The sequence below is a fragment of the Pelobates fuscus genome, chromosome 9 (assembly GCF_036172605.1).
Source record: "Pelobates fuscus isolate aPelFus1 chromosome 9, aPelFus1.pri, whole genome shotgun sequence".
Taxonomy (NCBI): Eukaryota; Metazoa; Chordata; class Amphibia; order Anura; family Pelobatidae; genus Pelobates; species Pelobates fuscus.
In genome coordinates this window covers 7,422,493-7,448,678 of record NC_086325.1, presented here as the reverse complement: position 1 = coordinate 7,448,678, position 26,186 = coordinate 7,422,493, and the positions used below count along the sequence as shown (strand labels likewise).

Here is a 26,186-nt window from a genome sequence, read left to right as displayed (position 1 = left end):
GTTTTGGAAAGTTAGAGAGTCACATATAAGGCTCACATTTCATTTTTTTGACATTGAAATTTGCCAGATTGGTTATGTTGCCTTTGAGACCGTATGGTAGCCCAGGAATAAGAATTACCCCCATGATGGCATACCCTTTGCAAAAGTAGACAACCCAAGGTATTGCAAATGGGGTATGTCCAGTCATTTTTAGTAGCCACTTAGTCACAAACACTGGCCAAATATTAGTTTTTTGCTTTTTTCACACAGAAACAAATATGAACGCTAACTTTGGCCAGTGTTTGTGACTAAGTGGCTACTAAAAAAGACTAAACATACCCCACGTTCAATACCTTGGGTTGTCTACTTTTTCAAATGGTATGCCATTATGGGGGTAATTCTCATTCCTGGGCTACCACACCGTCTCTAAGGTAACATTACTAATCTGGCAAATTTCAATTTGAAAATGGAACGTTCTATATTTGACCCTGTAACTTTCCAAAACACCATAAAACCTGTTAATGGGGGGTACTGTTGTACTCGTGAGACATCGCTGATTACAAATATGTGCATTTTGTTGCAGTAAAACCTAACAGTATTATGACATTTACAGCTAAAATGGCAGACGGAAATACAAATTAAAAAAAAAAATTAAAATTTCTTACAGTTTTTTTTTTTATTTTATTCATAATAAATTGTTTCATATATAAATATTTTATATGAAATGAAAGCCCTGTTTCTCCTGAACAAAATGATATATAATAAGTGTGGGTGCATTTAATATGAAAGAGGGGAACTACGGGTGAACAGACATATAGCGCAAATTCCAGTTTTTGTTTACGTTTTGTTTTGATCAGAACGTGCACTATTGACTCCGTCCTGAAGGGGTTAATAATAACAATCATAACAATAATATTAATAATAATAAAAATTAATAATAATAACAATAATAATAATTATACTATAAATAATATTAATAATTCTAATATAAATAATAATAAATAATAATAATAATGGTGGCTGGCATGCGTTGGGCAGCCATTACTGTGGGCATTATCACCCCGCCCCACCACCACGTGCCCATGAAGGAGAGAGCTCGTTGTCCAATCAGCGCGCAGACTGACGTCAAGTGGCGCAGACGGCGGGTTTCCGAGCGGAAGGGGCGGGGTGAGCGTGGCGAGCGTTGCCCCTCCCCCTCCATTCATTCGGTGCGGGCGGCAGTGGCGGCGGGCAGCATGGTGGAGGAGGCGGTGATCAGCGAGGAGGAGGCGGCGCAGTATGACCGGCAGATCCGGCTGTGGGGGCTGGAGGCCCAGAATAGGTAACAGCCGGGAACTACATCTCCCATGATGCTCGGCGGCCTTTATACTGGCTGGGCGTCATGGGAATTGTAGTTCACACAGTATGAGGGGGTGTATGGGGTCCCCCCCCCTGTGTATGGGGTCCCCCCCCCTGTGTATGGGGTCTCCCCCCCCCTGTGTATGGGGTCTCCCCCCCCCCCTGTGTATGGGGTCTCCCCCCCCCCCCCCCGTGTATGGGGTCTCCACCCCTGTGTATGGGGTCCCCCCCCTGTGTATGGGGTCCCCCCCCTGTGTATGGGGTCCCCCCCCTGTGTATGGGGTCCCCCCCCCTGTGTATGGGGTCCCCCCCCCTGTGTATGGGGTCCCCCCCCCTGTGTATGGGGTCCCCCCCCCTGTGTATGGGGTCCCCCCCCTGTGTATGGGGTCCCCCCCCCTGTGTATGGGGTCCCCCCCCCTGTGTATGGGGTCCCCCCCCTGTGTATGGGGTCCCCCCCCCCCTGTGTATGGGGTCCCCCCCCCCCCGTGTATGGGGTCTCCCCCCCCCCGTGTATGGGGTCTCCCCCCCCCCCCGTGTATGGGGTCTCCCCCCCCCCCGTGTATGGGGTCTCCCCCCCCCCGTGTATGGGGTCTCCCCCCCCCCCCGTGTATGGGGTCTCCCCCCCCCCCCGTGTATGGGGTCTCCCCCCCCCGTGTATGGGGTCTCCCCCCCCCCCCCCGTGTATGGGGTCTCCCCCCCCCCGTGTATGGGGTCTCCCCCCCCCGTGTATGGGGTCTCCCCCCCCCTGTATGGGGTCTCCCCCCCCCTGTATGGGGTCCCCCCCCCCCTGTGTATGGGGTCCCCCCCCCCCTGTGTATGGGGTCCCCCCCCCCTGTGTATGGGGTCCCCCCCCCCTGTATGGGGTCCCCCCCCCCTGTGTATGGGGTCCCCCCCCCTGTGTATGGGGTCCCCCCCCCCTGTGTATGGGGTCTCCCCCACCCCCCCCTGTGTATGGGGTCCCCCCCCCCGTGTATGGGGTCTCCCCCCCCCCCCCGTGTATGGGGTCTCCCCCCCCCCCCGTGTATGGGGTCTCCCCCCCCCGTGTATGGGGTCTCCCCCCCCCCGTGTATGGGGTCTCCCCCCCCCCCCGTGTATGGGGTCTCCCCCCCCCCGTGTATGGGGTCTCCCCCCCCCCCCCCGTGTATGGGGTCCCCCCTCCCCCCCCTGTGTATGGGGTCTCTCCCCCCCCCTGTGTATGGGGGGTCCCCCCCCTGTGTATGGGGTCTCCCCCCCCCCTGTGTATGGGGTCTCCCCCCCCCCTGTGTATGGGGTCTCCCCCCCCCCTGTGTATGGGGTCTCCCCCCCCCCTGTGTATGGGGTCTCCCCCCCCCCCCCTGTGTATGGGGTCTCCCCCCCCTGTGTATGGGGTCTCCCCACCCCCCCCCTGTGTATGGGGTCTCCCCCCCCCCCTGTGTATGGGGTCTCCCCCCCCCCCTGTGTATGGGGTCTCCCCCCCCCCCTGTGTATGGGGTCTCCCCCCCCCCCTGTGTATGGGGTCTCCCCCCCCCCCCTGTGTATGGGGTCTCCCCCCCCCCTGTGTATGGGGTCTCCCCCCCCCCCTGTGTATGGGGTCTCCCCCCCCCCCCTGTGTATGGGGTCTCCCCCCCCCCCCTGTGTATGGGGTCTCCCCCCCCCCCTGTGTATGGGGTCTCCCCCCCCCCCTGTGTATGGGGTCTCCCCCCCCCCCCTGTGTATGGGGTCTCCCCCCCCCTGTGTATGGGGTCCCCCCCCCTGTGTATGGGGTCCCCCCCCCCTGTGTATGGGGTCCCCCCCCCCCCTGTGTATGGGGTCCCCCCCCCTGTGTATGGGGTCCCCCCCCCCCTGTGTATGGGGTCCCCCCCCCCCTGTGTATGGGGTCCCCCCCCCCTGTGTATGGGGTCCCCCCCCCTGTGTATGGGGTCCCCCCCCCTGTGTATGGGGTCCCCCCACCCCCCCCCTGTGTATGGGGTCCCCCCACCCCCCCCCTGTGTATGGGGTCCCCCCACCCCCCCCCTGTGTATGGGGTCCCCCCACCCCCCCCCTGTGTATGGGGTCCCCCCACCCCCCCCCCTGTGTATGGGGTCCCCCCACCCCCCCCCCTGTGTATGGGGTCCCCCCACCCCCCCCCCTGTGTATGGGGTCCACCCCCCCCCCCTGTGTATGGGGTCCACCCCCCCCCCCTGTGTATGGGGTCCACCCCCCCCCCCTGTGTATGGGGTCCACCCCCCCCCCCTGTGTATGGGGTCCACCCCCCCCCCTGTGTATGGGGTCCACCCCCCCCCCTGTGTATGGGGTCCACCCCCCCCCCTGTGTATGGGGTCCACCCCCCCCCCTGTGTATGGGGTCCACCCCCCCCCCTGTGTATGGGGTCCCCCCCCCCTGTGTATGGGGTCCCCCCCCCCTGTGTATGGGGTCCCCCCCCCTGTGTATGGGGTCCCCCCCCCCTGTGTATGGGGTCCCCCCCCCCCTGTGTATGGGGTCCCCCCCCCCCTGTGTATGGGGTCCCCCCCCCCTGTGTATGGGGTCCCCCCCCCTGTGTATGGGGTCCCCCCCCCCTGTGTATGGGGTCCCCCCCCCCTGTGTATGGGGTCCCCCCCCCTGTGTATGGGGTCCCCCCCCCTGTGTATGGGGTCCCCCCCCCTGTGTATGGGGTCCCCCCCCCTGTGTATGGGGTCCCCCCCCCCTGTGTATGGGGTCCCCCCCCCCTGTGTATGGGGTCCCCCCCCCCTGTGTATGGGGTCCCCCCCCCTGTGTATGGGGTCCCCCCCCCTGTGTATGGGGTCCCCCCCCCCTGTGTATGGGGTCCCCCCCCCTGTGTATGGGGTCCCCCCCCCCTGTGTATGGGGTCCCCCCCCCTGTGTATGGGGTCCCCCCCCCTGTGTATGGGGTCCCCCCCCCTGTGTATGGGGTCCCCCCCCCTGTGTATGGGGTCCCCCCCCCGTGTATGGGGTCCCCCCACCCACCCCCTGTGTATGGGGTCCCCCCACCCACCCCCTGTGTATGGGGTCCCCCCACCCACCCCCTGTGTATGGGGTCCCCCCCCCCCCCCTGTGTATGGGGTCCCCCCCCCCTGTGTATGGGGTCCCCCCCCCCCCCTGTGTATGGGGTCCCCCCACCCCCCACCCCCCTGTGTATGGGGTCCCCCCACCCCCCCCCCTGTGTATGGGGTCCCCCCACCCCCCCCCCCTGTGTATGGGGTCCCCCCCCCCCCTGTGTATGGGGTCCCCCCCCCCCCTGTGTATGGGGTCCCCCCCCCTGTGTATGGGGTCCCCCCACCCCCCCCCCCTGTGTATGGGGTCCCCCCACCCCCCCCCCTGTGTATGGGGTCCCCCCACCCCCCCCTGTGTATGGGGTCCCCCCACCCCCCCCCTGTGTATGGGGTCCCCCCACCCCCCCCCTGTGTATGGGGTCCCCCCACCCCCCCCCTGTGTATGGGGTCCCCCCACCCCCCCCCTGTGTATGGGGTCCCCCCCCCGTGTATGGGGTCCCCCCCCCCGTGTATGGGGTCCCCCCCCCCCTGTGTATGGGGTCCCCCCACCACCCCCCCCTGTGTATGGGGTCCCCCCACCCCCCCCCCTGTGTATGGGGTCCCCCCACCCCCCCCCCTGTGTATGGGGTCCCCCCACCCCCCCCCCTGTGTATGGGGTCCCCCCACCCCCCCCCTGTGTATGGGGTCCCCCCCCCTGTGTATGGGGTCCCCCCACCCCCCTGTGTAGACTCCCAGGGCAGAGTGTGCCAGCCCTCGCTGCAGCGACCCCATAATGGTATTGGGCTTCTTCCATAAACCAGGGCTTGACAAATTTTCTTAAAATCTAGAAGTATTTTCAGAGAAATGGCAGTGTTTACATTGCTGCCTAGTAACACTTCTAGTGGTAGTCACTCTGCTTGCCACTGAAGTGCTTTGTATCTTAGTGCTGCACAGTGTGCATGGAGTCGATGAATGTTCCCCATATAGATTAAAGGGATCCTATAGCACCAAGAAAACACACGTTTTCCTGACATTATAGATTTCTAAAGTAACCCTCTCCCTCAGTGCTGAAGGGGTTAAAACGCCATTCAGTCACTTACCTGAATCCGCCCATGCTCCCAGGCGAGGAGATCTAATGAGCGTCAATGGCCGTGATCGCCTTAGGATTTCTCCATAGAAAAGTGTCCGATCCGTTTCAATTCCAGAAGTACTCTAATAGCTGTCTGGTAGACAGCCACTGAGGGCAGACTTAAAGCTCCAATGTAAACATTCTAGTTCTCTGGAACTGTTTTACATTGCAGCACTATGTGCAGTATGGACACAGCACCCACACCACTTCAACGAGCTGAAGTGGTCTGGGTGCCTACAGTGTCCCTTTAATTGATTCTCTGTGGAGATGCTGATTGGTGCAGCGTTTTGCCACACATGCACAATAGCCTCTCAATGCTTCTTTTTTTGGGAAAGCATTGAATTGGCGGAGATCAAGATTGTTTACGTCAGTCATGAAGGCAGAGCCAGCCGAGGCAAGACTAGCACAACTTTGGGAAATGGTGAGCGAAAACACCACTCCCATACAGTCAGAGTGGGGCCGGTAACCTAAACATGAGCACGTACACTCATTGATCAGGATTCATTCTCAGCCATGGAGGCTTTGCCAGTCGCCAGTGGCATTGAGGAAAATCAGGGAATAAATACACCATTGCTATGCGGTTAGAGGAGAGGGAGGGGTGGTCACCTAACAGTGCACACTTACTGACACAAGCGCACATGCACTCATTGACAGACAGATGCCCCAACACTCACTCGCAAATTATTCGTTTTCATTCAATTTAATTCCACCCAGCATTCCTACCTTTGGTAGAGCTCGATGGGATCCTTTCTCTGGGGTTCAATGGGGATGTCGTAATCCAGGGCTCGACAAATCCCGGTTGCCATGGCGACCAGGAAATTTGTCCTGGCACCAGGGATTTGTGAGCCTGTTTAGCCCCGAGGTGACCGGCAGCCTGAGAGCAGAGGCAGGCAGTTGGAACACGGAGGACTGGGGGAGGCGGCCGGCTCATTGAGATTTTAGGGAGGGAGACGGGCCCGGCTCATGGAGAGCTGTGAGACGGTGGCGAGCGGCTGACCGAGGGAGTGAAGCGGCCAGCTCACTTATTGCTTAGGAAGGCGGGCGGCCAGCATATGAAGAGCTGAGGGAGGCGGACAGCTGACAGGGGACGGCCAAGTAATGGAGTGCAGAGGGAGGCGGACGGATGACTAAATGCCGCGGCCAGTGTGCTGTAATCCCCCTGCTCTGCTCCCTCGCGTGGCTTGCAGTGATGCTGGGAGCCAGGTTATGATGTCACTCCGGCCCCCGGCTCACTAAAGAGTGCGCGAGAGGGAGCTGAGTAATGACAGCAACCCTACTGGACCCATGTCATGCTGATGACGCTACGGCTGGCCCCACCTCCATGGCTGAGATTATCAATTTGACGATCTCAGCCAATCCAATGCTTCCCCATAAATCATTGGAAGACTATTGCGCATGCACGGCAAAATGCCACTGCGCCAATTTAACTTCTCATAGAGGTGCATTGAATCAATGCATCTCTATAGGGAACATTAACATAGGTGCTGCACATTGTGAAGCACTGACTCAGGAAGCACCTCCAGAGGCCATCTGAGTGACTGTCGCTAGAGGTGTTACCAGGCAGCAATATAAACACTGCCTTTTGTCTGAAAAGTCAATGTTTACATTGAAAAGCGTTCAGGGACGGGATATAGACTTCAGAACAACTGCATTAAGCTGTAGAGGTTCTGGTGATTATAGTGTCCCTTTAAGAATTGTATTTTTGGTGTTTATTTCTCTGGCTCCTAACTTTTCTGGCTGGCTCCTAGATTCCAAGCAAATTTGTCAAGCCCTGTCGTAATCGTCACGCTCTTCTTGGTGCAAACCTCGGAGGGAATGAAGCTCTGTCCCCCTTTTTGACAAAAATCAGTATTTACATAAGACTATGTAGTGCATGTTTTGTCTGATTTTAACACATGAAAAAGGAGCTCAATTCTGCTGTACCCACAGAACAATCCATGTATCCAGCATTACATCATTTGTTGGTTCCTTATAAATAAATAGCAGTAAGAAATGATGTACATGGCTAACATTTATTGTATGTGTTTAATTTGTGTCACTTATTAATATTGGTCTAGAATCCACCAATACTGGGGTACTGTGAAGTAGTGGTTAACATGATATGGCCATATAGCGGAACTGAACCCCTGTATTTAACTGATCTAGCCTTATAAAATAAAAAAATAAAAAAATGTTGTGCTGTTCCTTATTCTGTGTTTTTGTACGGTGTGTCGTCATTCTCTAATTACCTCGGTATATAAACAGTCTTCTTTAGTTAATGTTCCACCATTAAGTGCAGATGTTTGAGTGTTTGTTTTTTGTGTTTTTGTTTTTATGGTCCAGGCTCCGTTCATCCAGAGTATTGCTGGTTGGGATGAGAGGCCTGGGAGCTGAAGTGGCTAAGAATCTGATTTTGGCTGGAGTGAAAGGACTAACTCTGCTTGATTATCAGCAGGTAAGTGTGCAAATATTACAGAGCCCTCTGTGTACCAGTGTCCCCTCCTGTCTGCAAGACTGCCCAAGCCGTATATCCTTCATCACATATCCTTCAAAGCCTTTTTGAATGTTATTTATATGTTGATAAATACCTTTATAAATTGGACAAATTGTCCAGCTAACATATTGCAGCACACATGGACCAATTAAAATATAAATAACATTTTATTAAAACAAGTAATAAAATCATTGACATTAAAATCCTCTTCTTTGTATTTAGTTTGAAATTTGTTAATTTCTTTTAATGTTTTGTTTTTACTACGTTTACATCCTGCACATTTGCCGCAAGAATAGAAACCTGCTAGTGATTGTAATTGTTGTTGCTCTCAATGTCTGGTTTAAAGATTAATTTTGATCTACTGTAATTACTTCACTTTATGCTTTAGCCCAATGTTTTTGGGGTAGTTTTTCTGTGTAAATTTCTCAATTAACAAATCTGCTTGTTCTTTAAATGCTTTTTTCCGACGTACAATTTCTCGTGAGTCTTTGTAGCTGACCTTTGGGGATATTGTCCAACCAAGGCGTGTGTTGCCCACTATTATACAGAACATAACAGTATTGCACATTTCTTCTACATAGGTGTCTAAATCTAGAAAATTAATAATAATAATGTGCTAAAGTGGCTGCTCAGTTCAATAATCATTTTTATTGATGCAATGCATGCAACCAGTGATTGTTGAAGTTAGCTGAAACTGGCAAATGTTAGTCAGCTAATCCTCAGTCATTTATTGTTTTTCATTGAAAAATTGGTTGGCATATGTGGGGTAGCACTCTAGTGCTTGCTTTCTGACGCACGTCTGACAATCATTATACAAAAATCCCATTTTCTGTGATCAGCCTGTGAAGTGTCCTTGAGTTGCCACTGGACCCAACCAAGGCACGGAGTCTGGATTAGACATTTACCATTTCTCTTCCAATGTTCACTAAGTATGCACTAAGGATTGGGTCAGGAACCACTGCTCTGGAGTGGAATGGTTCTGCATATTCTGATTGTCCTGATGTTCTGTCAGTTTGGAGGATGCTGGTAGAATGTTGACTGAGCGTGTCAAATTAAACCGTTTTTAATTGGTTCCGCAAGGCCTCTTCATCACATTGATTATCTCAACAGTACAACCTGCAGTAATAGTTATGTACAAACAAGAGAGAAGGTGAAACGTCTAGAAAACTACTCAGCAGGCCGTGTACAAGCTTTCTTCGAGCAGCTGCACTGGATCCCACGTTTCAATCCCAATCTGTATTTAGCTGCACAGCATGTTGGTGTTAATGTTGCTAACTGGTTGACAGTCTCTATGCCTTCTCTGTTTAAAGGAACACTATAGTCACCTAAATTACTCTAGCTTATTTCCCTGCTCAATTCACTGTCATTTAGGAGTTAAATCACTTTGTTTCTGTTTATGCAGCCCTAGCCACACCTCCCCTGGCTATGATTGACAGAGCCTGCATGAAAAGAAAAATGGTTTCACTTTCAAACCGATGTCATTTACCTTAAATAATTGTATCTCAATCTCTAAATTGAACTTTAATCACATACAGGAGGCTCTTGCAGGGTCTAGCAAGCTATTAACATAGGGGATAAGAAAATCTTAATTAAACAGAACTTGCAATAAAGAAAGCCTAAATAGGGCTCTCTTTACAGGAAGTGTTTATGGAAGGCTGTGCAAGTCACACGCAGTGAGGTGTGACTAGCGTTCATAAACAAAGGGTTTTAACTCCTAAATGGCAGAGGATTGAGCAGTGAGGCTGCAGGGGCATGTTATATACACCAAAACTGCTTCAAGAAAGGCAAAGTTGTTCAGGTGACTATAGTGTCCCTTTAAATGTCTTCTCCCTTGCCATCTCTTTCACAGTTGAATGTATTTAAAGGGACACTCTAGTCATCAAAACAACGTTGGCTTAATGAAGCCGTTTCTGTGTGTAGATCATGCCCATGAAATTTCACTATTCAATTCTCTGCTATTTCGGAGTTAAATCCTTTTTGTTTCTGTTTATACAGCTCTAGCCACACCTCACCTATTTGTGACTGACACAGCCTGCATGAAAACCATATGGTTTTACTTGCAATCAGATGCAACTTACTTGAAGTTTTATCTCCTGCTTTGTAAATTGAACTTTAGAGATACTAAAAGTGCCAGGGACACACAGCTGTGTTTCCTTTTCTGAATGAAATTTCTGCTGAATTTGGAATTCCCGCTAGAGGGCGACGTTTACAATGCTTCCATTTGAGCCGGTACAACTGCTGTAATGAAGAGGGCAAAGCGACTTTGGCTTTAATGAGGCTGAGTGCACGAATGCCAAGCAATCTGTTTCACTCAATCTTTTTACCATTTAAACAATGATATAACTGTCCGTAGCAGTTCAATCTGATATTAAATTATCCAGTTTTGTCTTTGCCTTATTGAGGCTGGGTAAATTGATCATTTAGGAGCCGAAAGTGGGCATTTCCTTAGGGTGTTATTAAAAAGACAGGGGCACCTAATAAAACACGGGAAATTGTCGCACCATTTGTTTTCAAGGGTCGGGAAAATACGTAATGGGAACACACTTTGACAACAATTGGTTTTATGTAAATAGTGATAATTTCTATATTTTTTGTAATTTGTTTTATAATATACTACCATATTGGTTTCATGACTGTTTTAGGGAAAATCTCTGCAGCAACATTAATGTACTCGGAGATCCAACAATGGCCCAAGCTGCAGAGGTTTTAACAGTTTTGGAGCAGGCACTGATCTGTATTGTGTTGGCAATGTGAACAATCCTCGCCCCGTCCCACCCAGGCCCCCTAATAAACACTGTGTTCTAACACGTCTCCTATCCGTACACACTCTGCATTTATTATGTTGCTGTAATAAGTTTAATAAATTACTCTTCTGTTTAAAATAGGTGTCCGAGGAGGACTCCAGAGCTCAGTTCCTGATTCCTTCTGGATCTCTCGGCCGCAACAGAGCAGAGGCTTCGTTAGAGCGTGCTCAGAGCCTTAACCCTATGGTTGACGTACAGGTGGACACGGAAAACCTGGCAGATAAATCAGCGGATTTCTTCACACAGTTCGATGCTGTAAGTAGTTGGTTCAGAGGGAGATTCTGGCTTTGATTTACTGATTGCATCAGACTACATTTAATAAACCTCTATATTTATATTTTCCGTTAGTCAAGCTTCTAGCAAATTAGATAGATAAAGGGCTTTTTTTATCTATTTTTTTTAAATTAACTATTTTAACCGGAACACCTTGTGTGTACTAAATGTGTCATTTTAATTGGTCTCATCCACTGTGTTTATCCCGTAGGAAACCGAAACCTGTCATTAGTTTTACGGGGGCAGAATCCCGTTAATTTAGCCATGGGTATTTTGCTGATGTGTGTCTGTCCTCTGATTGCCGTACTAATACATAAGCATGTTACTAACATACAGCATAGGGATTCCTTGGCAGTAATGGTAACAATCTTTATTCCCACAATGCAGCCTGGCTATAGGGTTATTGATATTCATGGAGTGACAGAGTGCAGAGGTCTGGTATATATTATTATTATTATTATTATTATTGCCATTTATATAGCGCCAACAGATTCCGTAGCGCTTTACAATATTTTGAGAGGGGGGGGATGTAACAATAAATAAGACAATTACAAGAAAACTGACAGGAATAATAGGTTGAAGAGGACCCTGCTCAAATGAGCTTACAGTCTATAGGAGGTGGGGTATTAGAAACATTAGGATAGGAAATATCAAGTAGGAGTGAAGCAGAGCTGGAGGAGAGAGCAAAGCACTATTCCATAGGGACAGGTATGTAAGGGAGAGATTACTCTGGGAGGCCATACGCTTTCCTGAAGAGATGGGATTTAAGGCCCTTCTTAAATGATTGAAGACTAGGGGAGAGTCTGATGGCAGTAGGCAAGTTATTCCATATTCACTTGGGTAACGTGATGTTTCTGACTCCAAGTTAACAATCTCACGTTGGTGGCAGTCGGCAGATAGGGGCTGTTCCAGGTTTGCTAATGATGTGGCCAGAGGGGGAGCAGAGATTCAATGTTTTATAGAGAAACACTGCACTTATAACTCGACGCACCATGACCACTTCAAATCAATGAAGGGGTTATGGTGTTTGGAGTAATCTTTAAGGATAAAGTGTCTGTCTGTTAGTGACTAGTAGAGAGGTTTTAGACGAATGTATACATTGTTGTTTCACTATTATAAAACGAAATATCGCACTCTTTTAACAGGACTGTATTGCGCTAATGTTATGCAGTAAAAGTGTATGTAGGGACCAGATAAGGAGTGCGATAAATACTAAAAACATTATTTCCAGATGAGCCTGTTAAAGGAACACAAACATGTATTCCTGACACTCTAGTGTTAAAACCACCTTCTACCTCCTCTTGCCTCCATAAATATAGTGAAATCTTAATTGTATTCAAATCTGAAGCTGCTGCCTCTGTCTCCTGACCTCATCAGAAGTTGTGTTCTGAGCCAATCACAATGCTTCCCCATAGGATTGGCTGAGACTGTGAAGGAGGCAGATAAGGGGCAGAGCCAGCACAAGTCAAACATAGGTCTGGCCAATCAGCATCATCTCAGATACATTGAATATATGCATCTCTACGAGGAAAGTTGAGTATCTACATGCAGAGGGTGGAGACACCGGCTGTCACACTGTGCAGCACTGACCCAGGAAGCACCTCTAGTAGCCATCTAAGGAGTGGCCAGTGGAGGTATCCTTAGGCTGTAATGTAAACACTGCATTTTCTCTGAAAAGACAGTGTTTACAGCAAAAAGCCTGAAGGTAATGATTCTACTCACCAGAACAAATACAATAAGCTATAGTTGTTCTGGTGACTATAGGGTAACTTTAAGGAAAATAAAAGCGCATATTGGCAGGATGTCCCATGTGTTCTAAAATAGCTGCATTTGGTATTGAATTTCTGTGTAGTCTTTGAGCCCTACTGGCTCTTCCCTCTGCATACAGTTACTGTGATTTCTAAATAAATAGGGGAGGAAACATGACTTCCGAGGTGATGTGATGGCGTGCGCCATACTCTATATAAACTCTTCTCTTCATTTTTTTTCCTTTTCCTGTTTGCATGAAACAAAATGTAATCACAGGAAGCTGATTTGAAGGAGAAATGGTTCCATCAGATTATTCTGCAAAACGAGCAAGGGGCTCTTGTCTGACAATGACATGTTGTTCTGGTGACAATGGCCAAACAATAGCAGAATGGCCTGGCAGGGCTCCAGCCTGCCCCTGTCAAAGGGAGGTCACGGACCTCACATGCCTCTCTGCCACTCCATTTGTTATTTTCAGTGGCCCCAGGAGGTTCTCCTATTTTTAGGTTTTGTGGCGATGTATAGGAGTGTAACGTGGTGGAGAATGGCTGTTTGTGCATTTGTCCTAAGACGTGTTTACTGCGAGAATAGGGGTGAAAGAGCGATGGATTTTACTTTAGTTTCTCCTTTAAACAATGGGTTTCGTCCCCATCCATTGTTTTGTTTCTATTTGCAGATGTGATCAACACAGTGGATCGTTTTTTGTTTTGTAGCAAACCTGTTTTGTCCGTTTCATTGCAAGTGTCTCCTCCATGGACGTCCAGTAACGAGTGAAATGCCAGACCTGTTGACCTTGTTTGGATAGTTTTTGGGAAGAAATAAAGACAACATTATGTTGTATGATTTAGATGTCTATTACCCCATTTTAAATCTTGCAGTGTTAATATTCTGCTTCACATGGTATTTTCTGGGGCAGATTTGATTAACATGAGGGTTTACAGCTCCTGAAAATGGTATTCTTTGTGTATTTTAATAAATATTTCACCGAACATGCCATTGCAATGCTGCAATATTGTAGAGATCCAACTAAAATAGCCAATATGTGACCAGAGCTGTGTTTTTTTTTTTTTTTGTAAATATTTCTTTTATTATGGCATATGCGATATGGGGTACAGAAAAGAAAGAGGAGGCATTGTGAGGGAACACGAGTTGACGATAACAAGATAGTGAACAATACACCTCTAAGAAAGACTGCCATATTTTTGTTTTTAGAAACGTCATGTAAACAGATTAATAAAGCTTGGTTAATAAAATAAAGATAAAATAATAATAAAGGTACTTGTTGCTTAACAGTGCTAGATCATAGGTTAAGTTAAAGAGAGTAATTGCTGCTTAACAGTGTTTATGAAGTATGCAGATTCATCCAAACATTAATAGCCTGTTTGAGAATGGCCACGTTTTTAACTCTTATTGTACTTTAAGATTAGACATGCTTTGTAGTTGCTAACAATCGGTAGAGACCACACTGCATCAACAACATATATAGACATGACATATATAGATACTACGTCGCTGAACTACAAAGTATGTGCTAGAGTAACTAAGATCTGGCTAACGTTTTGGTCAATTGCTGAAATGCAGCGAGAGGGTTAATAAAAGGAGTATTCAACATTTGTAAGTATTGCTAAGCATACTCGTTGTGTTAATGTTAGTGAAAGGCTCTGAAAGCAGGCAAGAAGGTATACATGTCCACTAGTATATGAAAGTCATACGTTGAGGTAACGTTGGCGGCTCTAAGCGGCCACCCAAGTACAGCAGTGTTAGAGTATCCCAAGTCCTGTTCGGTGTCTAGGCTGGTGGCTGGGGTGTGGGCTGTTGAGACATTTCACCCGATGCCACTACGGTGCTTCCGGAGGCAGGCCACCCCGTGGCCCGGCGCGGTGCTCTCAGCAACGTGTCTGCCCGGATTCTCCTGATTCCCCACTCTCTGCCTGCTTGTTCCGGATGTATGGAGTCTGGGGACCCAGTGTCTTCGGCCCGAGGCCGTAGTAGGGGTTCTTGCCACATGTCCATTGACCCCATCAACAAGGTCGTGGGCCCAAGGATTTGCCATTGCTTGGCTGTCTCCTCGGGTGTATGGGTGGCGTGGGAGGGTTATCTCCTGACGAACCCCCAGCTCGGAAGAAGAGCGTGTGGCCCCTTTGGTGGCTAGGTGCGCTTGGCGGTGTGTCTGGAGTGTGCTCAGGAGCTCGTGTGGGTCGGGTTCTACCTCCGCCCCATGATTGCCGACATGGTTTGGCGAGGCCTCGCTTAGGCTCCACGTGGGACCCAGCCGTGGAGCTCCGTTAGGGTCTGCTGGTGCCGCCGGGTGACAGACAGGTCGGACAAACTGGCGGGGGTTATTCTTGGGTGTGGGGGTGTGAGTGCCGGAGTCCGGTGAACTCGGTGTGCTTTTGGGCCCAGATGATTTTTGGCTGTGTTTCCGTTGGGGGGCCGCCTTTGCTTTCCGTGAGGGGATCACCCATATACGGCGCCGGGTAGCCGGGCGGATCCAGGCCGCCATCTCTCTTAACTCCCGCTTGTACGGCTGTCTCCGGGTATCGTGCCCCCTCCACATGCGTGTGCATAGTTGGTGGAAGAACTCCAGGGCGTCTCTGGGTGGCTTAATAAGTGCGGGGTTGGTCCTGGGTTGCGTCCGTGCCTCCAGTTCAGCGAGGCCCAGTCGGTCTCGCTTAGTAGTGGATGGCGTCGCTTGGTCTGACCGCTGTGTGGGGATATTCGCCCCCTGCGAGGACCGGGATGTCCCCCGCCGGTCCAAAGGGGGGGGGAGTAGCAGGGCTGAGGTGAAGTCTGGTTCGTGAGCGCATTCCGCGCCAGGGGATCGGCCGCCTCCCCCGGGCCTCAGGCTCCGCACCTGTGTAGGCCGCATGGCCGTTGTAGGCTTTTCAGAGTCCCTCCGGTGTCGGACAGGTATCGTTTTGTTTGTGTGGTTGCGCTGTGTCTGTTTCCGGGCACCGTGGGCTGCTGCGGTCACCGTGTCGATCAAAGTCAGCGTGTTTATGCTCTGTACAGAGAGAGCTCTCGAGGTGTGCGACCGGCCATCTTGGCTGTCAGGCCCCGCCCCCCCCCCCCCCCAAAAAAGAGAGCGGTGGTTTTTAATGCACCGTTTATGGAATAAAATCTTGTGTCGTGTTTATTTTTTTATTTTTTTAAATGCAGATATAGTTTAGTCTCAATTGTCACGCAATGTTAAGGCTAATTTATTCTATTCTAAATACTGTTTAAATATCCAGTCTGCTTGACAGCTTTGCTGTATTAAATGGGTGAGCGTGGTTTAAATGACCCTCGTATGTCGTCAAGGTAACCTGATTTGTCACTGTGTTTTGGTCAAGCGTGTCAGTTTATTGGGTCAAATTATTTTAAAGAATTCTGGAAAATATTCTTATTGAAATCGGCAGTGGAATGTTTAAATAGAAAAAAAACAAAACTCAATCTGTAATTTAAGAGATTGTGGGTACCTTGTTGCTTTTTTGAGATAGGAGCTTCTTTAGCACTTCCCTCCTGCTGCTCATGGACCAAAACAGATTTATTTACTTTCTCAATGAAAACATGGAACTTACGGGGGGGGGGGACACACACAAATCCTCACTTGCAAGGCAGAATCCCAGGGATCTTTACCAATGTTATTGCTGGGTACCTGCTTTATTATAATTTGTAGTGGTGCCCAGATAGGTGTACCGTTATCCACAGTGAAGTGTTGAAGGACCAGAGACTGGCAATGCATTGTGGGAGTTGTAGTTCTATAATAGGTGGGGGATCTACCTTCTGGTCTATCTAGATACACTAATGGGGGGGCAATGATACCCTTGGCTTAATCATAATTTCCCGTTTCTGCAATATATACATAATACATTGAAAAAAGAACCGCGCATAAATTACCTTATTATAGGATTACTCCAAGCACCATAACCACTACTGCCCCCAGGAATGGCTGTGTGGCTAAAGGAACACTCCAGGCACCCACACCAGGTCATCTCATTGAAGTGGTCTGCATGCAGAGTCCCCTTAACCCTGCAATATAAAACTGCCTCTACTGGCTCTCTACAAGATAGCCACTGCTTTCCTATGGGGAAGGCCAAGATTCTCGAAGTTCCCTGCGAATGCCCCTTATAGGGAGAGAATCTGCTCCGCTTATGGAGAAATATTCAAATGACCGCTTTATTCTCATCTATGGGATCTCGTATTATCATACCGTAAAGCCCTGTCCTGCAGAGATAGATCCTCTATGGGATCTCGTATTATTATACCGTAAAGCCCTGTCCTGCAGAGATCCTCTAGGGGATCTCGTATTATTATACCGTAAAGCCCTGTCCTGCAGAGAGAGATCCTCTATGGGATCTCGTATTGTCATACCGTAAAGCCCTGTCCTGCAGAGAGAGATCCTCTATGGGATCTCGTATTGTCATACCGTAAAGCCCTGTCCTGCAGAGAGAGATCCTCTATGGGATCTCGTATTGTCATACCGTAAAGCCCTGTCCTGCAGAGAGAGATCCTCTAGGGGATCTCGTATTGTCATACCGTAAAGCCCTGTCCTGCAGAGAGAGATCCTCTAGGGGATCTCGTATTGTCATACCGTAAAGCCCTGTCCTGCAGAGAGAGATCCTCTAGGGGATCTCGTATTGTCATACCGTAAAGCCCTGTCCTGCAGAGAGATCCTCTAGGGGATCTCGTATTGTCATACCGTAAAGCCCTGTCCTGCAGAGAGAGATCCTCTAGGGGATCTCGTATTGTCATACCGTAAAGCCCTGTCCTGCAGAGAGAGATCCTCTAGGGGATCTCGTATTGTCATACCGTAAAGCCCTGTCCTGCAGAGAGAGATCCTCTAGGGGATCTCGTATTGTCATACCGTAAAGCCCTGTCCTGCAGAGAGAGATCCTCTAGGGGATCTCGTATTGTCATACCGTAAAGCCCTGTCCTGCAGAGAGAGATCCTCTAGGGGATCTCGTATTGTCATACCGTAAAGCCCTGTCCTGCAGAGAGAGATCCTCTAGGGGATCTCGTATTGTCATACCGTAAAGCCCTGCCCTGCAGAGAGAGATCCTCTATGGGATCTCGTATTGTCATACCGTAAAGCCCTGCCCTGCAGAGATATATCCTCTATGGGATCTCGTATTATCATACCGTAAAGCCCTGTCCTGCAGAGACTTATCTTCCAGGATGAGAGAACTGCTTTGTAAACTGATGTCAGCCTTGCTGCAGCTTCTCTCCATTTACACGAAGCTCGGGATGTGTGCGCCCATTGTAAGTGCAGTGCGTTAAGATTGCATGTAGCGTTCTGGGGTTGGTCCGTGATCATTGCAGGGTGCTCAATCAGTGCTGGGATAGCTGATGTTTTAACTGTAGGCCAACACCATAACGATATTTTCCGGAATTCTTAATATCAAATAAAATGTCTGGCTGCACAGTCTATAAATGACATTTATTGTCTATAAACCGTCTCCATATCAGAGCAGATAATAATGTACAAACAGTAATAGTGGCATATAGAGAGAGGCATGCCTGGACTTCCTGTAGCACTGCAGTTTACAAGCTAGCTCTTCCAGACAGTCTTTTTTTTTTTTAATAGACTTGTTTTTATGATAAAAAATAAAACCTGTTCTGTTTCTCTCCTAGGTTTGCCTGACGTGCTGTCCACGGGATCTCCTTGTGAAGGTTGATCAGATCTGCCACAAACATAGCATCAAGTTTTTTACCGGCGATGTTTTTGGTTATCACGGTTATATGTTTGCTGACCTGGGAGAACACGAATTTGTAGAGTAAGTCTATGCATTGTGTGGGTGCGGGGCAAACCTTTGTTAATTTTCCTCCTTTTTCCTCTACAGTCACCATCTTACATTTACCTTTTACTAACAAACGGTTTGTTCTAAAACCAACAAAACCCCATCAGTTACAGAATTTCTCCAATCCTGATTTGGTGGTGTTCCCCTAATATTGGGGTGCAGCTCCAGCAGGATCGTACAATACAGACTGATTTATACTGAAAGGCGTGCCTTCATCTTAGAGCCTTTAGCATTATTAAGGCAAACTGAAGAGCTTACAATTCACAAACACTACGATCGGCAGCTTCCTCCTGGCTGTAATGTGTGGGGGGGAGGGGGCGGCTTTCTCTAGGTGTTTGGGATATATCTACATAAAGTAAGTAATACAGTGCCTGTACGCAGTTAAAGTAATCCTATGCATTGTCAAATCCCCAGGAGCTTGCACTCTAGTGATATAATTGGAATCCTTATTCCCCGGACCCTGCAATTTAGTGATAGAACCATCTAATTTATATTCATGAAACAGAATCCAAGCTGTGTGCGTTGCTATTGGCTGTGAGCCACACCTCCCTTTTCTATTGGTTAGTTTTCAGCTCTGCACTTCCCTGATTGGCTGCCTCTCGTTGCTGCACATATATGATTAACTGGTTTCCTCCCAGACATGTGGGTTAAAGAAGGTCAGCCTTGTAAGCATCCTTCGTCTTACATCAATGTATGTCCCGGCGTTTAAAGGTTTTCACTTTGCCTTTAGACCTTACGATCACTGAGGAAGTTTTGTTTAATGGTGTTTTATTAATAATTGTACGAATGGACATATCGTGACAATGGGTATTAAGGCCGGATGCATTGCTTCTGCAGAAAACCCAAATAATCCTGTGCACTCTCAGGGTGACGATACCTTGAAAGTCAGTGGCTTATTCTATAGTGGTTGCTCTTGTGTATATTTTATTTTTTGTAAATGAAGTGGGCTGTATATCCTCCTGTCACAGAGGACCAGGGGCGGGGACAGCGAGCGAGGAAAGTCTGCCTACTCCTGTCGCAGGTCATATGGGTTAAAAACTGCCAATTTCCTTAACAATGTTTATTGAATCCCAGTTTCGGCAGGATTGTAAGATCATGAAAATATATTGAATTGTGCGTGAATGCTAAATGTATCTTTTATGCACTTTTTAAGTTTTATTTCTTTGTTTTAAATGTCACATTATTACTATAAGTAATAACGTGTAGTAAGGTTACTGTATATAGAGGCACGTGTTGTATTCCATTATCGAAATGGTTTCAGCTCAGTCTTATAACGAGGTTCACACCCCCCTTCACCCTCTTGTGTGACTGCTAACACCTTAAACAAATGTGTCTGCTAATTTATTCAATTCTATATATCCACCCTAAACAAACACTTTGGGGGGGGGGGGCGGCCGAGAAAGGCTCTCAAACTTAGTCCCATGACGTCGATTTCTAAAATGTCTTCGGAGCAGACCTGTTATCAGTTTCTGGCATTCTGTGCAGGAACGGCAGTGAGACAATGGGGTTAATCAAGCAAGGACCCTCATTCTGCTTTACGATATCTGCTCTATAAGCTGCTAACAGGCTTTTCACTGAGCAGTAGCAGACATCTTAGCCAGTAATCGACTCCATATTTATCTGCTACTTGTAGTAACTGTATCTGTGGCAACCAATATATTAGAAGAAATGAATAATCTGTGCACTTTATAGCGTCCATTAATCTGGGGGGAACCGGAGTCTGAGTGGAAATTGTTACACCATCAGCAGTGCTTCACGGATGCAAAATATAATGGCTGCATGTATGCGCTGGCTGGCTGTCACAATGACTGTTTTTCATCTTGCTGTGCGCCTGGATCATAGCCGGTGTTTGCAAATCTCCACTTATTCTTTAATGCTGTCGTGCTGTCCTAATTTCCCTGTGTTTTGATAGTTCTGATTAATGGTTATTGCTACAAATAACTTTCAACAAAGGGTGAAAATCTGCGCAATAGTCGGCGCCATTTCCACGCTGTTCCCACAGCTCTCTCCTGACTCTGGGGCAGGATAATGGCCAGAACTTATCACATATGTTTTACCCAGCATTGGGTCGCAGGCGAATCCCCACCCCAGTATACGGAGCCTGCTATAAATAGGGGAAACACCATGAAAAATGGTTTGGATATGCTACAGTGTATATTATTGCTGCTGCTTCGCAAACTACAGTGGCCATTACAGTGTACAAACATATCAGAAGGGAACTATTAACGATTGTTTCCCTGGTAATTAAATGCTCTATTTTAGTGCTGAGCTAGCCTCTCCTTGGTATTTATTTACATATTATGGTTTCGGTTTAACCTGCATTAAATGGAACGTGTGTCCCCAAGGAATTTTATTATTTCACTCTTTTCAGAGAAAAAATGAAGGTGGCAAAAGTGAGTTCAGAGGCAGAAGATGGACCTGAAGCAAAAAAAGCCAAGATTGATTCTACGGAGACCACGATGGTTAAGAAGGTATGAGCTGCTCAAAATGCGCACAGGGTTAACGTTTGTGAATGTGCTGCTGCAAATGCGTAAGGGACGGGAACTGAGTACTATTGATTACAATGTGTATTAATTGGGGGACTTATTTCTGCTGCTGAAAATGCGTGGGGGAGCATAAGTGCTGCTGATCGGGAGGGGGAAACGTGTATACTGCTGTAAATGCGTAGGGAAACGTATGCTGTGGAGAACACTTGGGGGTGGGGGAACGGTGCTGCTGGGATTGTTTAAGGGGTTGTTCTTTGTTGCGTAGCTTGCTGGAAATATACGGGGTTGGCTTGTGTTCACTACTGGAAATGTGAGGAAGAGTCTGTGCATTCTCTGCTGGAGTTGTCATAAGGGAATTTTCATTGCTGGAAATATGCAAGGACAGTGTGTGTGTGTCTGTCTGTCTGTCTAAAAGATGTGACCATTAGGGACCTGCCGCTACCTCCTTTCTCTGTGTAGGATATAGTGTAGTTTAAACCAGAATGGTAAAATGGACAAAACTGGGAACTATGTAGATCAGAGCCAGAACTAATGGAAAGACTCGGGTCGGCCAGATCTCAGACTCCGTCTAATCTGCCTCTTGATGTAGTGATGGTAAATGGGTTTTAAAAACAGTTTTGTGTTTCCTAGACTCTGATTCCAATATAAACCTATTGTTTTATAGTTTTTACAGAGCCCAGGACTTCCTTTGTCATTAATGGATTACTCCAAGCACCATGACCAATGCAGTGGTTTGAAGTGGTTATAGGACAGAGTTTCACCCCTTTGCTCCTGACTGGCCAATGTTAGTCCTATGATATTGGATATCTGATATCAGAACACACCGCCGACAGGTGGCCCAATGTCAGTCCTATGATATTGAACATCTGATATCAGAACACACCGCCGGCAGGTGGCCCAATGTCAGTCCTATGATATTGGACATCTGATATCAGAACACACCGCCGACAGGTGGCCCAATGTCAGTCCTATGATATTGGATATCTGATATCAGAACACACCGCCGGCAGGTGGCCCAATGTCAGTCCTATGATATTGGACATCTGATATCAGAACACACCGCCGACAGGTGGCCCAATGTCAGTCCTATGATATTGGATATCTGATATCAGAACACACCGCCGGCAGGTGGCCCAATGTCAGTCCTATGATATTGGACATCTGATATCAGAACACACCGCCGACAGGTGGCCCAATGTCAGTCCTATGATATTGGATATCTGATATCAGAACACACCGCCGACAGGTGGCCCAATGTCAGTCCTATGATATTGGACATCTGATATCAGAACACACCGCCGACAGGTGGCCCAATGTCAGTCCTATGATATTGAACATCTGATATCAGAACACACCGCCGGCAGGTGGCCCAATGTCAGTCCTATGATATTGAACATCTGATATCAGAACACACCTCCGGCAGGTGTCCCAATGTCAGTCCTATGATATTGAACATCTGATATCAGAACACACCGCCGGCAGGTGGGCCAATGTCAGTCCTATGATATTGAACATCTGATATCAGAACACACCACCGGCAGGTGGCCCAATGTCAGTCCTATGATATTGGACATCTGATATCAGAACACACCGCCGACAGGTGGCCCAATGTCAGTCCTATGATATTGAACATCTGATATCAGAACACACTGCCGGCAGGTGGCCCAATGTCAGTCCTATGATATTGAACATCTGATATCAGAACACACCGCCGGCAGGTGGCCCAATGTCAGTCCTATGATATTGGACATCTGATATCAGAACACACCGCCGGCAGGTGGACCAATGTCAGTCCTATGATATTGGACATCTGATATCAGAACACACCGCCGGCAGGTGGCCCAATGTCAGTCCTATGATATTGAACATCTGATATCAGAACACACCGCCGACAGGTGGCCCAATGGCGGAAACTCCCTTCTCTCTTTGTTACTCACGTCCTCCCTGATGTCCATCCAGCGAGAGGGTGTGAAGTCAGAGGAGGATCTGACGGAGGAGAGAACTTAATGCTGGGGTGAAAAAAAATATATATTTTGGGGGATGGGGGTGTTGGAGTAAGCCTGTAAACAATAAAGTGGGTCACCGCAGAGAGAGAATAGACGGACAGCCTGCATGGCTCCTTGAGGGGGATTGTGTGTATCAGTGAACCCACCGCCTCTGTCAAGGGCATCGGACTCCATAGTGCGGCTCTAGATCGGGTAGAAAGTTTTACACGGTGGTGAAATCATTTAATGATTGTCTACAGTTACTAAGGACAGCCCCACCCTTCGCATTAATTTATTCCTTGCCTGACATAAATTAGGATGCCTAAGGTTCGCTGCAAACAGTAAGTGTTGCAAATGGGAGATCGTTTTTTACTTGACAGACTTTGCAAAGTGACATATTTAAATTAGAAAATGCTTGGGGGATGTGTGTTTTTATTCCCTACTGGTGAGTGAACACACAGTCTGCAAGAACACAATGTCTGAACATTTTGCAATTTAAGTTAATGTCTCAGCGGGATTTTAACTCCCTCGATACGGAGGCGCTGGGAATGCCTTTGCAGTGAGTGGCAGCGAATTCCTGCTGTTACTACCATATTGGTGGGCGATATTCACGCTCTCGCGGGGGGCCTCTTAGAGGACAACTGACATCACATTTTCACTTCTCGTTTTTAAAAGTTTATTACACTTAATGATATTTAGTTCTGTTTTGTTAAATGATCTATATTGATTTCTTTGTGTTTTTCATTAAGAAAAAAATTTCACTTATTATTTGGCTGAGTGGCCAACTGCTGCTCGACCTGACATTCTGCTGCTGTGATTGGTCTGTTTGAACCTGTAGCAGCAGCAGCAAGTTGGGTTGAGCAGCAGATAACGCTAGTCAGACCCCACATGGCCGCCGCTCAGACCAATAAAAAGTGACATTTTGTTAAAAATAAATAGCAAGTTTGCTTAAATGTAACATTTGAAAGTTAAAATTTGATGACTGTTGTCCTTCACGGTCAAATATCCAGTTTGCAGCATTGGTTGGTATATAGTAACAGGAAATGATTGATTTATTAAACACAGCTCTATGCAGTATGTGAACTGAATGAGATCATAGGAATACTGGCAAGCGGAGTGCGAGTGTGGGTTTGCAGTCATTTTAGAGGAATTCATAGTGCATTAAACATGCTCGTGATGTCATAGATTTCTTTTTGTTTAGAAGACATTCTTTTCAATAAACTGGAGTTTTTTTTTTTTTTTGTAAATAGTTTACACACAAATATAGCATCACTCGTTATAGATTACCAACTGTCTTAAAGAAAGATTCCCCCCAAACTGCAGAGAGGGCGATGAACCCCTCTAGTAACAATGAAAATGTAAAAGGGAAGGGTTAAACGGTAGGAATAGCTAAGCAAAAGTTGTAGACATCCGGCTCGGGTTTATAGATGGGATTAAACTGGAAAAGTAGGGAACAATTACTGAGAACATGGTTTGAAACTGGAGTTTAAGTAAAATGAGACGGCTATTCTGAAAGCGTGCATTCTATTAACACTGTGATAACTATCTGTTACATAGCGCTGGATATATTTATCTGTATATATACACTTTGGATAAGTTTTATTTTTTGTTTGTTATTGTTTGCAAAGTGTGAGTAGTTTGCCAAGACTGTCTCCGGGGTGTACTTTCAGTCACAGTAGTGTTTGCGACGTGCAGACCATTTTGAATTCTTCGAGATAAGGCTCTCTAAATCCCCTTAGAGGATATAACCGCTTGTTACAAGCACAGGGGGTATGACGGGTACAGTGGGGATCTGCAGAGGAGTTTTTGTAATGTGACTAATCTGCTCCCTTGGGTATATTTTCATCATTTCCTGTGACTCAAGTCAATGACATTTTCGTTTTTGTACATTTTATTTGGGTGACGTTACTTGACCTTTCACCGGTGAATTCCCGCACCGAGTCACATTATACAATGGAGCCAGGCAGTGTCTTCCTTGAGGGGACAGGTAAATGGCGGCCCCATCTCTGCCAAGATTGGATTTCACGTGTAGATTTCTTTAGCCCTATTGTCTGTTGAAATTGACCGGCTCTCATACTGAGCTCAGACACTAATTAGTTAAGTAGACAGAATGTGAGTCAGGTCGGAATACCCTGAGGCCCTGCACATTTTTATAAAGAAATCTTCATAAATTGAACGTATTTAAAACATGACAATAGTTAGGCTGATATCCGCTCGAGAACAGAGATCTTTTGTTGCAATTTTTAAACATTCTCCTGAATGTAACTTTTTTTTTTTTTTTTTTTTTTTCTCAGAGCCCCCGTCACTCCCCACCTTCTCTCCTTTTTCTTCCGAATCTTAAATGGAACATTTTCCTAAAGTGTAATTTTTGGATCCATTTTTTTTTCTCCCGTCTTTGCTAAAAGATGGAGCAATCAAAGAGCAATCGTGAGATATCAAACAATAGCTCTCAAGGTTTTTAAGCTCGTTTTCAAATGAGTTACTTGACAGCGTGAAACGGTCGCGTCGGGCGCAGTTATGGTAAGCGTTGGAGCGCAGTAACATTAACCCGTTGTCAGACTAGTTCCACTCTCACTAAAAGTATGTATTTGCTATTGTTTGTGGATAAGGGAAAATGTGCAAGAATTCATTTTCAACAAAAATATCAGCAGGAATCAATGGTTTTAGGAAAGACGGGTCATGTCAAACTAACTTAATTACGTTCTGTGAAGAAGTAAGTAGAAGTATAGATCAGTGTGATCCAGTGGATGTGATCTATTTGGGTTTTGCTGAGGCATTTGATACGGTTCTGCACAAAAGGTCACTATTGAAAGTGAAACTAGTTGATTTAGGCGAAAACTCGTGTTCTTGGTATTAACACTAGCTTAAAGATAGACTGCAGAGAGTAGTTATATGGACATTGTTCATATTGGACTATTGTTAAGTGGAGTAACTCAAGGTTCGGTCCTGGGTCCAGTTCTCTTTACATCATATAGCTTCTCTACAGAGAGAGAACCAAAACCGAGAATTCAGGATGCCCTTGGCCGAAAACCAAAAATTACTTTTTTTTTTTTTTCTCCATATGATTTTAAGATAGATTTTTCTATAATTTTATTAATATTACTTTTTAATTGTCAGCAACTTAGTGAATTTAATATTTTTATTTTTAACTAAACTAGGGAAAAAAGCAACCAATTTTCAGTTTGGCCAATTTGGCTAAAATAAAAATCAGTTTAATTTCACTTCCTGACAATTGACAGCTAAGTA

General features: G+C 47.3%; 1 protein-coding gene across 1 annotated transcript in view; it reads left to right on the top strand.

Moving 5' to 3' along the window:
* Positions 1–1,148: 1,148 nt before the first annotated feature.
* SAE1 (SUMO1 activating enzyme subunit 1) overlaps positions 1,149–26,186 on the top strand; it is a 43,194-nt gene continuing 18,156 nt past the window's right edge. The window contains exons 1-5 of the mRNA XM_063431050.1: positions 1,149–1,300; positions 7,716–7,827; positions 10,752–10,925; positions 18,303–18,445; positions 20,841–20,940. Coding sequence (XP_063287120.1) covers positions 1,215–1,300; positions 7,716–7,827; positions 10,752–10,925; positions 18,303–18,445; positions 20,841–20,940 — 615 coding nt within the window. The 5' untranslated portion in view covers positions 1,149–1,214. The remainder of the gene's footprint in view (positions 1,301–7,715; positions 7,828–10,751; positions 10,926–18,302; positions 18,446–20,840; positions 20,941–26,186) is intronic.